We start from the raw sequence: 13,998 nt of genomic DNA on the forward strand, positions 1-13,998 counted from the left end.
CGCTGCCGACTGTTTTGGCCAAATGTCAGAGAATGTCACAGTTCTAGCATGGATCTAGCACGTTTTTAACCCAGTTCCAAACAAAACATTTTCATTCATTCACAGTACATTCCCTCCAGAAAGAGCTTTGTGTCTGTTGCTACAGTACATGTTCAGAATGGAGTACTAGCATAATGCCTATTGCTCAGTATGTAATTGTATACAGCCTAGTATTTTATAGTATGTGAAGCACAACTTATGGTATCTTAAAGTGTTTAATGAGTTGCACCATTTTGCATTTTTATCAGTCTTCATCTCATGACTTCTTAAATTAATAATGAAACATAGATTAGATATTAAAGGGATAGTTCACTCTCAAATTAAATTTTGGTATGTTTTAGCTTACCTCAAGGACATCCAAGATGTAGGTTTCTCTGTTTCCTCAGTATTTCCCATTTTGATATTTTTAGGTCCAACCGTTCTTGTCTGTGACTCACATAATGGATGTCTATGGTCACCACCTCAAAGAGCATGCACAGTGGAGTAAACAATTCCCCATCGTAAGTACACATTGATGACCTAAGACACGAAACGAGCGGAATGTGTAAGAAAACGAAAAGTATTTATATCGTTTTTACCTCTTGTACACAACCATGTCCAACTGATCTGAGTGCGCTAGTGCTTCCCGATGTGACGTGCGCGCGCTTATTAGTCTGCGCAAGCGTGGAAAGTGCTGGAAGCGATCTCCCGCGCGTGTACATCACTCAATGTCAATGTCAATGTCACCTTTATTTATATAGCGCTTTAAACAAAATACATTGCGTCAAAGCAACTGAACAACATTCATTAGGAAAACAGTGTCAATAATGCAAAAATGATAGTTAAAGGCAGTTCATCATTGGATTCAGTTATGTCATCTCTGTTAAGTTAAATAGTGTCTGTGCATCACTCATTGTTTACACTTACTGCCTATGGTTTACACAGATTTCGGAAGTATTACCTTTCACTGTGAAGATCTAAACATATTTAGACGTACAGGAAATTGCAATGGAAGACGATTTCAATATATCCATAGACAACGTTGAATTTTTTTCACAACCATATTTATTTGAAACAGAATACACAGACCAAGTACTCAGGAGCGATCCGCTGCAGCAGCACGTCTTCAAGCCTCAGAGACAGAGATCTCTTCAAAATTGGTGGTGTTTTAGTAGCAAGTGTTGTGAGATGCCAACAGAAGTGGAGAGCATATGTTGTCACGAATGGAACAACTACAAGATGACGACGAGGACATTGACAGTATCACATCACACGCCTGCCTGACTGAAGATCCTGATTTTTCTCCGCTGTTGAGACGCAGCGTTTTGCACGTTGTGTTTAGTTTGCCACGTATAAACTGGAGGCGACGTCCAATGCCAGAGGGACCCAATGGCACGCTGTCAATAGAGTGAGTAATGTGTTGTATTTTTATTATAAACGCAACGATTATAGGGTGCATTATAAACATTCATTTATTACAATTACTGCATTATATTTCAGACAGTGCAGATTGGTGGTGTAGCGTGTGGTAAACAATGAGTGATGTGCATGCGCGAGACATCACATCTGGGGCTTTCCGCGCTTGCGCAGACTAAGCCAGAGCGCGTGTGCGCATGTCACATCGGGAAGCACTCGCGAGCTCAGATCAGTTGGACGTGGTTGTGTACAAAAGGTAAAAAAGATATAAATACTGTTCATTTTCTTACACAAACTGCTCGTTTCTTGTATTACTTCATCAATGTGTACTTATGATGGGGAATTGTTTAATTTTGACTCCTCTGTGCATGCTCTTTGAGGTGGTGACCATAGACATCCATTATGTGAGTCACAGACAAGAACGGTTGGACCTAAAAATATCAAAATGGGAAATACTGAGGAAACAAAGAAACCTACATCTTGGATGTCCTTGAGGTAAGCTAAAACATATCAAAATTTAATTTGAGAGTGAACTATCCCTTTAACTCAATCCTTCTATTTCATTCGTCACATTTCAAATAGAAGAAAAAAAACAAATAGATAAATAAAAATGTTTGCATGGATTATGACATAATTTTACGTTACTATAAAAGCGCAGTTTATATATAGAGATGTTTATAAGTTTTTTGATGAATCAGTCATTTGAAATAATGAAAAAGTCTTTAGGGTCTTTTATGATCAATTTAATGTGTCCTTGCTAATTACAAGTATTCATTAAAAAAAATAATAATTCCAAAATCAGTAACACACACACACACACACACACTACATTACATAACACATTTTTGGTAATATAATTGGACAACTTTTTGATTACTTTATGACCTAAAAATATATGACCTAACTTGTTTTTGATTTAAATAATATCTTAATATTATATGCAACTAATACTTTGAATATACAGTACACTGTAAACATGATTAATTTTGAATAATTTTGAGTTGTTTCAAGTAAAAAAATACAATTAAATAAGACTATCTTAAGTTACACCAACAAAAGTCATTTTCAAATGGCCAGGTTATGTCAAAATTGCATTTTAAAACTGTATAGTCAGTGTCTATGCTATGTCTAGTCATCACTGGATTGAGCTGCAAGGACATTTTTCCAGGTCCCTACAGTGTCAATAGAAAACCCCAAAGATCTCAAGAGAGCTCATAGTGTCATGTGCGTCTGTTCAACACCAGCAGTCACCCGTGCCATTAAAAATTGAAGAGCAACAGTCTCTTTCAGCACACTAACATTAAGCCAAGGAAAAAAGAAAGAAAATAACGTCCGGGGCTAGAAAGCTAGAAATAGACATTGCATACAGACAGAACCAAGTGTTTGGGTTGTGCTGGTGCGCTCGCTTCTCGCAGGACAGATAAACAGACCGATGTGTAGTCCCCTCCATGTCGAAAATCTGCTCGCCGTATAGAGCCAAACTGACATCAGAGAGACCATGTGTGAACACAACATGCTACATGAAGCACAGAGCACTACGATCTTGCCTGGAAATGCACACGATGACACAATGTACGAACAGAATGCATGCATGCATTGATGCTTGCACAAGCATACAAACACATAGGATGATGTTGCACAAATGCAACAACCGTTAACAATTAAGAGCTGAGAAAATGTCAACAATCTACTCATGTCCTCTCTAGGCCTCAAGACAGAAAGTGGCACTCAGAAACACTGCAAAAGCATAAACACTCTATGAAGGGAATGATCTAATAAACATTTGAGCTTCTGTTCATTCATGAGCCTTCAAAAGAGACTTTCATGTTGTACTCAGGAACAAAACCGACCTTGTCAAATGACTCCATTATTCAAAGGGTTCTTGTTATGGAATCTGTCGACCGGTGAGAAAGACAGAACTAAACCCATTCAGTTGGGCCGTCACAGACTCTGTGCTCAGCAGGACACAACCTCACTGACTCTAGTACACATATAAAATTAAAGTGAAGGGCTTATGGGATGGGTTGCACATTGTGTATTCTCTTTGAAGCTGTGTGATGTGTTGAGTGCCGAGTGTGAGAGAATATGTGTATTATATGTGCAAGTGTGACAAAACCCAAAGCCTGGCTCTTAATAATGTGATTTTGCACCTGATACTCAGAACAGATTAGCTAAATATAGGCCTAATATGACTGGTTCAACCCAAAACACTGGCATACAATTAGGGCTGGGTGATATTTTAAATATTTTTTAAATATCTGAGATGACGATCCTTCACTACTCATAGCTGTGCAAGCTTTTTAAAAAGAGTGTTTTTGATTAAAAAAAAAAATAAATAAATAAAAAAAAAATATATATATATATATATATATACTGTATATATATATGAAATATATATATATATATATATATATATATATATATAAAAATTTTCAAATTTACATGAATCAGTTCAAATGGTCCATTTAAATCGATTTGATCAACCCCCTAAATGCTACTTTACTTTTAGGGCTGGGCAATATAATAAACAGTTATGAAATATTTGAGATGATGATCCTTCCTGGTCTTACAAACATTTTCAGTATCATCTTTATTTTATCAAAGCAGCATTTAGAGTTGGTTCAGTGTGTCTGTATCAGTTCAAACTGTCCATTTATATGAATCAGTTCAACTCTAATTCAATGATTCGTTTGCATCATTGCTCAAAAGTGTCCATGGATGTCTATGCATAGTATTTTTCCACTTCAAATGCTTGAATTCAATTAGGGCTGGGAAATATATTAAATATTTTTGACATTTATGACATATTTAAGATGATGATTCTTCATTCTATCATTCTCAAATATGACAGCTTTAGTACCGTCTTTGAATTTTCAAATTAGCATTAGAATTAGTTCAATTCATATACATGAATCAGTTCAAACTGTCCATTTATGATGATTCATTTGCATCATCACTCAAAAATGTTCATGGAAGTCTCAGCATAGTTGTATTATTCTCAGCATAATAAAATGATTTAGTCAAATAAATATTGCAGTTTATGGTATGTGATGTTATATTTGTACTGAAAGCTTAGTATTTTTTATACAGATTTTTATTATAAAAACTTATATTTTATATTATATTTTACTGCTTTTTAATTTACTCACCTATTTTGTCTAAAAGAAGGTCATTTTGAGTTAGTAGATATATTATAATATAATGGATTCTTCAGTTACATCATCCAGTGTGTATTTTGGGGGTGAATCACTGTAGCCATGGTGGTAAAAATAACATCTACTCTTGCTTAATGAAAGATTAGCAAAATGATAGAAACTGCAATAGAAAGATGGAGGGTGAACTCCATCTGACTCCTATTCGCGCGCACACACATCATGTTATAAGAAGTGACAAACATCATCCAAACATGTCATTCTGGAGAGAATATGCCTTTGTTGGAGCGATGTGACAGAGCTTTATCTGTTCACATGACGGTTTTCCGTAGACTGACAGCTCCGGCTCTATTTTACAGCTTGATGTGTGCGTTTTCGCAAGACGTGATCGTCGCAAGACGATCTATACAATGAACGGAATAACTCCTCCATAATCCAAACGATTTATATGAATACAACTTTTTTTTCCATTTAATAAATCTTACTTTTTAATTAAAAAATAAATCAGTTGTGTTCCCGGGAGATAATTCCTCGGCTGGTTCTGGGAGGCCATTCTTTAACTGAAAGCCTCGTAAAGACCTCCAGAGAGCTATACGTATGGGAGAGCGTGTGGACTGCCAAGAAAAGATTACATGTCCATTGTCAGCTCTTAATAATTTGGCTTTCTGAAAGACCAAATAGTTTGTCAATGGTTTCTTTTATAACACACCTCACTGCCTTCGCTGCACACTGGTTAAATCCCTCTTTTGTCTGTCTGTCACACACTATTAATAATGTCTCTCTCCAAAACACACACATACACACGGAGACAGAAAGCAAGAAAGAGAGAGAAAGACCTTGTCTACTGTACTGAGAGTGTGTACATTATACATTCGAATAGATATTGAACCATAACACATGTGTTAATGACTCTGGTAAAACATGTAGAACTGCAAGGAAGGCAGGAAATTGAAGTGATTCTGTGGCCCAGTGACCAATCAGCTCTTGACTTCAGTCCAACTAAGACTGTCATAATGTCAAAACCTGGACGGATTTAGGTTAAACTACAGATGCGCCATTTAGAAAGACAGAGACTTGTCTTACCCTCTAAAAGCCAATTTATTTGTGTGCACAGGAAGCTACCAATATAACCCTCTGCCACTGCCACACCAGCAGAACATGTAAGCCAAACCGCACCAATAAACTTCAATGTTTTACATCAGTGTCCTTTTATAACCTCGGACAAGTGGAAAATGCATTCTGTCTGTCTCCTTGATGCTCTTTTACCCCGGCAGATTGAATGTTTGATTCACACAAGGCTTTCTTAAAGGGACAGTTCAATTAAAATGAAAGTTCTGTCATCCTTTATATGCCCTCATGTCACTCCAAACCTGCATTCTTAAAAAAATAGATGGTTTTTGCAGCAATGCCATAGAAGAACCAATGTGAAGAACAGTGTTTTTGATGATCTAAAGAAACTTTTCCCTCTATAAAGATCCTATGGAAAGGTTCCATGGATGTTAAAAGTTCTTCATCAATGCCGATAAAGAGCCTATTTATTTTTTAAGAGTGTGTATGACTATGATATTTTGAAGAATGTTGAGGTCCCAAAAAACATTGGAACCCATTGGCTTTCATTGTATATACACATTTTGTTTACGGTCTTTTGGTTTTAGTGAGTAAATGAAGACTGAATTTTAATTTTTAAATAAACGATCCGTTTCACTCTTTGAAATTAAAGATTCCGCAACAGTGCCATAGAAGAACCCTTTTGGGTTCCCAACGAACTGTTTTCTTTCACTCTTAGAAATAAAGACTCTTTATCGGCGTCTGTGGTGTCATGAAGAACCGATGGAAACTTTCCATTGCACACTGGTTCTTTATAGTGAAAAATATTCTTCAGATTGTTGAAATGCTCAACAAAAACTATTCCCTGAAATGCCATGAAAGCCTTTTTTTGGAACCTTTATTTTAAAGAGTGTATAATCTCGAAAATAAATGTTCTTTATTGGCATCAATTCATGGAGCCTATCTTTATAGTGGAAAAGAAGGTTCTTTAGATTCTTTTAGTACTTAGTAGTTTCTTTTAAGAATTGTTCACTAAAAGATTGGGGAACCTAAAGTGGTTCTTCAAAAACCCTCTTTTGGAAACTTTATTCTGAAGATTAATCTGAAGAACCTGTGCAATGGAAAGTTTCCATGAATTTAAAAGCTTCTGCTTGGAACCACTGATGCAACTGGTGCTTTCTTCTAAATAGAAATCCAGATCAGTCCAGTGAAGAAGTTTGTATCAAGCTGATCTGATTCATATAGTCTGTATTCCGCTTTGCCTCTCACTAATTTATACAATGGGATGCTTAAATACACAGTGACTGGGGACTTTAAAGTACATAGTACTGTAAAATGTTATTGAATTGCTGCTGTCCTGAGAAAGCCTCTAATCTCAAAGGGTCTAAAATAGCAGTGTTCCGAGAGACAGAAAGAATAACGGTTGTCAGGATGAAAATTTAGGGCGTCTCAAGCTATTGTTTGCTTTACCGCAGATTTTAGGCTCCTTAGGCCATCTGACACAACTGTCAAGCTCATAAACAGGCGGTCTGCCTCTGCAACAGCGTCCAGCGCTTGAGGAGAAAAACTTTGTCCTGAACACACTTCACTATTCCAAACAACACAAACAGCTGTCTTATTTGAGCATAACTTTTGACCGACTGTAAATTCACAGCAGACTTTTATAAAGTTGGCCCGTTTCGAAGGCAAAAGCTTTCTTTGCTGCTTTGCATGAAATGCCGCTGCATTTCTAATAAAAATGAAAAGCTGAACTGTAACAGCATGTTTACCCTTACAATATTTAGGCTGTAATGACAGGTTGACTTCTTTGGTTACTGGACGGATATCAGGTCATGTCGAGTTGATTTATTCCACCCTTTGGTGAATCAGATTGTGCCAAAAGAACAAACCTGTGTGTATGTGTGTGTGTCTAAAACAGAAAAAAGAGAACATACAAGCTTTTGGAGCGGAATAATGGAAGGGTATGGACTAAACACGTATTGTACATAAGCACTTGCACTTCACTGTGTTTCTGAACCAATTAGCTATAGACTGAAGTAGCAACATCATGTTATGCATACAACAATGCATTACAAACACATTACAATCAGTGTTGGGGAGTAACTAGTTACATGTAACGGCGTTACGTAATTTAATTACAAAATTATTGTAACTGTAATTAGTTACAGTTACTACGAAAAAATTAGTAATTAAATTACAGTTACTTATGAAATTTTTAACGATTACAAAGGGGATTACATTTGAATATTTACACACATCCACATACAGATTTAACTGATTTATTTCCCAAATTGCACTGACTATTCTGAGACATACCGCCCTAATAATTTCCGGGATGCGGAAATACAGTCTGGTTCGTAGAATCCAGTCATAAAAACGGAATGCCTAACGCGGACGGAATATGCCACATTTTGGATGACTAAATCAAAAGTAGGTCAGTACACTTGAATCAAAACATGACATCGACTAGTGTCTGTGAATATTAAGCCCCAAAAATGCAATATATGACTTGCACATTCTGCGTGTCTGTGGAAATCAGGCGCGGACTGGACACCGGGAGAACCAGGACAATTCCCGGTGGCCTGGCAGCCGATTTTGCCCCACTATTTAATATCATTATTGTATACTAAAGCGATCATTTGCGAATCCGCCATTTGATAATTAAATCTCTAATAAGTCATGAATTGTTAGTCATGACTCGCGCGCTCTCCGCGCCTCCGCCAAACGGGTTGGATCAGACTCAATCAATGTAATCAATCAGAGTAATCAATGCGAGAGAACAAGAGAGAAAAGAGTGGACTGTGGAAGCGCACAGCTGGATCAGAGAAGCAGAACTACTGTTCAGGGTTTTAGGTCAGTTTAATCTGTAAAGATGCTTTTTTGTCTTTGTTTTTATATTTAATTAATCAAGCAGCAGCACGTTGCTCATCAGTCATCACTCAAAATACTATATAAAGGACATCATTATTATCTGTTGTAATGTTACAGTAGGAATTTAGCTGAAAAAAATTCAGATTTTTTTTTATAGGTTTAGGGGGAGCTATACGACAGACAACAACACAACTCTTACGAAAATTAACATTTTAATATTTAACTATAAATCCAGAGAAAATGGTTACTATTGTTTAACTGTGGTAAACCAAAAATGTAAAAATATTTTACAAATGTATTTATTTAAAAATAAATACAAATCCATTTGCCAAAAAAAACAAAAACAAAAACAAAACAAGGTTATTTTACTTTTATAGAGGCTAATAAAAGCATGGTATTTTTTTGTTAGGGAAAAACATGACTCGTGTACAGTATTAGGATTTTTCTATAAAGATATTGTAGTATTGTAGAGTATTGTATTGTAAAGTATAGTTTTGTTCAATCTTGAGTATTAAAGTCATGAGAGAGATGGATAACAGGGCAAAATAAAAAGACTGAAGAGAAAAATGGAGGTGAAGGTGCAGTTCAGGAGAGAACTTTTAATTATTTTGCATGTCCCCAAATTAAAGATTTAAACCTTTTTTATGTCAGGTCCATACAAAAAAATTGTTTTGTCCATGAATTTGTTTGTATGAGTTTGAATTTTCCAGTCTGAATTTTTTTCCCAGTCCACCCCTCCTGTAAATTAATAGCAAAGACATGGTTTCATTTACTACACATTGGCCTACTGAAGCTCGCAGTGTTTTCAACCTCTGCTGCCACAATATAGGAGTACACGAGCACATAAACATAATTTTTAGAACTGCTCTGTGTCACTTCATGTGCATTTTACTTATTTTGAGAAAACTATCATCATATACAAAGAGACAGCAGTTTAAAAAAACAAACACCAATGTTTCAGGAGTTTAGTACACAGAATACGTCACATGCTTATTAGATAAATGTATTTAAGTTGATGTATATGCTTTCATTTATTATTCTTTAATTTTCACAAATTTAGAAAAGTAATCAAAAAGTACTCAAAAGTAATTAGTTACATTACTTTAATAAAGTAATTGAAAAAGTTACACTACTATTACATTTTAAACAGGGTAACTTGTAATCTGTAACCTATTACATTTCCAAAGTAACCTTCCCAACACTGATTACAATGCATTACAATAGTGTTAACACTAACAGAAGTGAATTTGCTCCACAACACATGCTGCATGCTGCTTTTTATTTACAAAGCACTGTAACTTGAACACTAATTTCGACTGTGTGATGCATTAGCATATTTAACATTGATTTTATTAATAAGTTAATATATAAATTTAAAAGGTGAACATTCACTAACAAGTCTCAGAAATAACAATGCAAGCCATTCATCTGCATTGTTGTCATTTGATAAACTTTAATTTGGCGTGTTTTAGAGAACGTGCAAAGCTTGAATCGGTGAACTGCATTAGTAGATTGCATGCAAAATGGCTCAATCCAGCGCGGGGTTTGTTATAGAGCTGTGAAGGACATCAACATCATCTCTTCTGTGGATCTCTTACCTCCACACTGAATTGCTGCTCCTCACCGTCCACAGCACATAAAATCCACAGCAAGAACTGCGCGCACAAGCAATTCAACCCTCTTCTATTATGCAGTGTTAACAAAACCATAATGACCCGTATTTATTCGTTTTGGCTGCTTTTATTAATAGTCACTAAAAAAAGCAAAGAACAAAAGAAGGAATAAATCCCCCTGGTCTCAGTGGGTTGGAAACATTAGAGGCAGACAAACAGTCGTCACGTCGAGAGATATAATAATAATGATGATATCACATCACTCCGGGAGGCTCTGATCGCGTTGTTTGCTCCTTCAGAGTTCGTCTCTTCTTTGTCTCCCGGAGGCGCAGATGTGATGATGATGCTCAGATAAGTCACATTTAGTTGTGCAGCTCCTCTTCTGCTCAGCGCGATGGACTGCGAGTTTTCAACCATACCTCTCTCCTCTGCGCGTGCGCGCTGCGCTTCGCTCTCAATCCCACCTCAGCGGAGAACCCACGGAGAGCAACGTCACGGAAGCCTAGATCAGAAACCCAACACCAGACTGGAGTAAATAAACAGATACCGTATATATATATATATATATATATATATATATATATATATATATATATATATATATATATATATATATATATATATATAGTATATATTGTTTTTTTTGCTCTTATTAAATTTTATATAGACTAACCTATTTATATTACAAAATTTTTTAAATCTACCAACATATGTACTAAATGTTTCAGAATGTCTCAGTATATATAACATACAGCACATACACGTTTACAAATGAATAACAAATGAATACATACTGTTAAGATTTGTTTGTTCTTTTGTTAATTGAACACACAAAATTAATAATAATGAATTAACATCACATAATTAATATTAATTAAATTGATTATATAATATCAATGAATAAATATACGAAATATAATAATATATAATGTGTGTGTGTGTGTAGAACATTTTATTTACTATATATATTAAACTGTATAACACAGGTTTACTTATAACATTACAATTTTGATTTAGCCTTTGTTTTTTTTATTAAGGTTAATTTATATATATATATATATATATATATATATATATATATATATATATATATATATATATATATATATATATATATATATATATATATATGTGTGTGTGTGTGTGTGTGTGTGTGTGTGTAGTAAAAATAATATTAGTATTGAATTAGAAATTGAACTAATATTAATATAATACTAATATTATTTTTATTACTATATATATATATATATATAAATTTAAGTAATAAAAATAAAAATAATATTAGTATTATATTAATATATATTTTGATCTCCTCTTTGTACTTTTGTATTAATGTTGATTTTAATGATATATTTAGTAAAACAGTTTAGTAATATTTAGTAAATAATAAAATAAATATATTTATATTCATATAAATAATAAAAAAATAAATAATGTTTAGATTTATTCTTTGTTCTAGTCTTACATCTAGTATTGCCTTGCAGTGTACCGTTCATGTCCACTAGAGGGCATCTCGCATGATCTCTTACTGTATAAAAAAAACATTTGTTCACTTTTTATATACATAAAACTATTCCCAGCTGTTTGTTTGTTTGTTTGTTTCCAGTTCCAACAGTCAGCCTTCTCTGACTAAATCATCCAGAACATGAACAGCACAGACTTTTGCTTATGTGTTACATTTATCATTTGCTTGGCACAATTTATTAACACTCTTACAAAAGTGCAAAGTGTGTGTCCCTCTCACACAGGGAACGGTCCAAAAATAAGAGTGCAAAACAAGCCCGTCTCCATCTCAGTTTGAACACGCACATCAAAGCTGAAAAAGAAAAGAAAATCAGATTAAATGTCGCAGATCAATGATTTTCTACTTAGAGGCAAATGCGATGAAAAAAAAAAGAGCAGTAGGGTACGGCCACGGCCTTCTGATGAGGTTTCAGTTTGCACGGGGCCTCAAGGAATCTGCTCTCTCTCTAAACAGACAGATGCGATGGGAAAGCACCACTAACATCTGTGAAACTATAACCGTTGATCTCACACGTCACTGACCGCAGCAAAGATGGAGGGTTTCCACTGACCAATAACAGCTTTCCTTCAAAACATACTCACCTCAAATCATGCAGCATATTGAGAATGGTGTGATATAAGAAACAGCCACTCAGAACACCTTAGTATTTAACATCAAACCAGCAGAAGTAGCCTTTACAAAAACACCATGTATTTAGTTTCAAAGTGGTCAGCATTGTGCTTTTGTGATGCTTTTGATTTGTAGTTGATGATTGCTCTGTAATAAAATCCACAAACGCTGCCAGTTGAATCTATGTATCTGTCACATTTCAGCCACATGAGTGGAGATCATTCAGTGAAGATGAACATGATGTGCTCATCAAAGTGCTCCTGCAAAAGGTCCTTTGAGGTAAACTGAGAAACACCCAGCAAGCTCAACAATGTTGCTAATACACATTTATTTTAAGTTGTTAAATGGTCGTCGTAATGTTTTGAAATAATTTTATATGCACAGTAAATGCATTGTTACTGTAATAATGATTAAATTATTCTGCATCATTAATTATTTTTTTACACAAATATATTATATTATTAGGTATAGTTAAATATTTTTTTATTTTGACACTTTTTTTGTATGTAATTTTACGACTGTAATTTTAGTATTACACTACTAGCGTTTATTAATTATGTCTTATGTACATTTTAGGTCTTATGTATTATTCTAATGTACTCAATTAGAAATAAAAATAAATAAATCAAGTTTTAATTTATGTTTACTTTAATTTTATCTTAGTACCTCTACTTTAACTTTTTATATCACATGTGCTTTAACTTTTTTTTTAAAGTAATAAATACATTTTATTGTTCCGTATACATTTTTTGTTTATTATTTCAAGTACTCTATGTTAGTATTATTTATATACCTTTATATCATTTATTTATATTTTGAATTAGCTTTTATTTTTTATATTTTCTTATACACTTATATGCTTTTATCATTTTATTACTATTTTTAATATACTTCAAGTTATAGCATTCTATTAAAATAGCATTATTTTAATCATTTCTTTATATTTCAGTAATTTTAATATGCTTAAAATTTTATTTTAGTTCATCGTTTTTGATATTTAGATTTTGTTTTGTTTCACCTATTTCAATTATAGCGAATGTGATAGTGATTTTTTTTTCCCGTTTTTTTTTTTTCAGTTAACAGCAATAATGTTCTAATATGACCTGGTTGTAGTATGATATTTTCACTTCATAACAGTGAAGCATATGTTTTAGTTTAGAAGGCTTTAAAAACAGAATGTTTTAAAACTGTTCTGCACCGTTACTGTACTACGATGACTGCAACCAAAATGCAAAGCTGTTGAAATGTTTTGTGCCTGCGGGGCAGTTGTGCTGAAGAAATAAGCAGGTGCCATAATTTCAATTCTGGCATTTCTCATTGACACGTAATAATGATGACATCCTAAACTAGAGCATTCACACATTTCAGCAACCATCTGTGCCTCTTTCTTTTTCTCTGTCCATCTCTCCTTCTCTGTTTGCTGGTTTTGTTTGTAGTCTCTCTCGCTCTCTTGCGTTGTGAGAAATAGAATACTTTTGTGGTTCCTCTGTTCCAGCAGTGGGTACTGCTGCCCCAGATAACTTTCCCTCTCAATATCACTTCTAATGCTGTAACTGCATCTGCTCCCCTCATTCAGAAAGCTTCTCTTTGGCTGCCTGCTTCCAAACCTTCCTTCTGCTTCCTTCACAGACCAGCCAAAAACGCTCTGAACAGATTCAGGCTTCACATTTGTGGGTTAAGCATTTACCCATTTCTCCTGGCGACCCATCACGCATCACTTTCTCCCTCTCTCTGCATTCTTTTCTTC

General features: G+C 34.5%; 1 protein-coding gene across 2 annotated transcripts in view; it reads right to left on the reverse strand.

The window, feature by feature from the left end:
- Positions 1-13,998, reverse strand: part of LOC132116250 (matrix metalloproteinase-16-like) — a 77,427-nt gene that overhangs the window by 49,796 nt on the left and 13,633 nt on the right. For both annotated transcript variants that reach the window (XM_059524992.1, XM_059524991.1), the window contains exon 2: positions 10,103-10,619. In XM_059524992.1, the coding sequence (XP_059380975.1) occupies positions 10,103-10,213 (111 nt within the window). In that variant the 5' untranslated portion in view covers positions 10,214-10,619. The remainder of the gene's footprint in view (positions 1-10,102; positions 10,620-13,998) is intronic.

This window comes from Carassius carassius, chromosome 35 (genome assembly GCF_963082965.1).
Source record: "Carassius carassius chromosome 35, fCarCar2.1, whole genome shotgun sequence".
Lineage (NCBI taxonomy): Eukaryota > Metazoa > Chordata > Actinopteri > Cypriniformes > Cyprinidae > Carassius > Carassius carassius.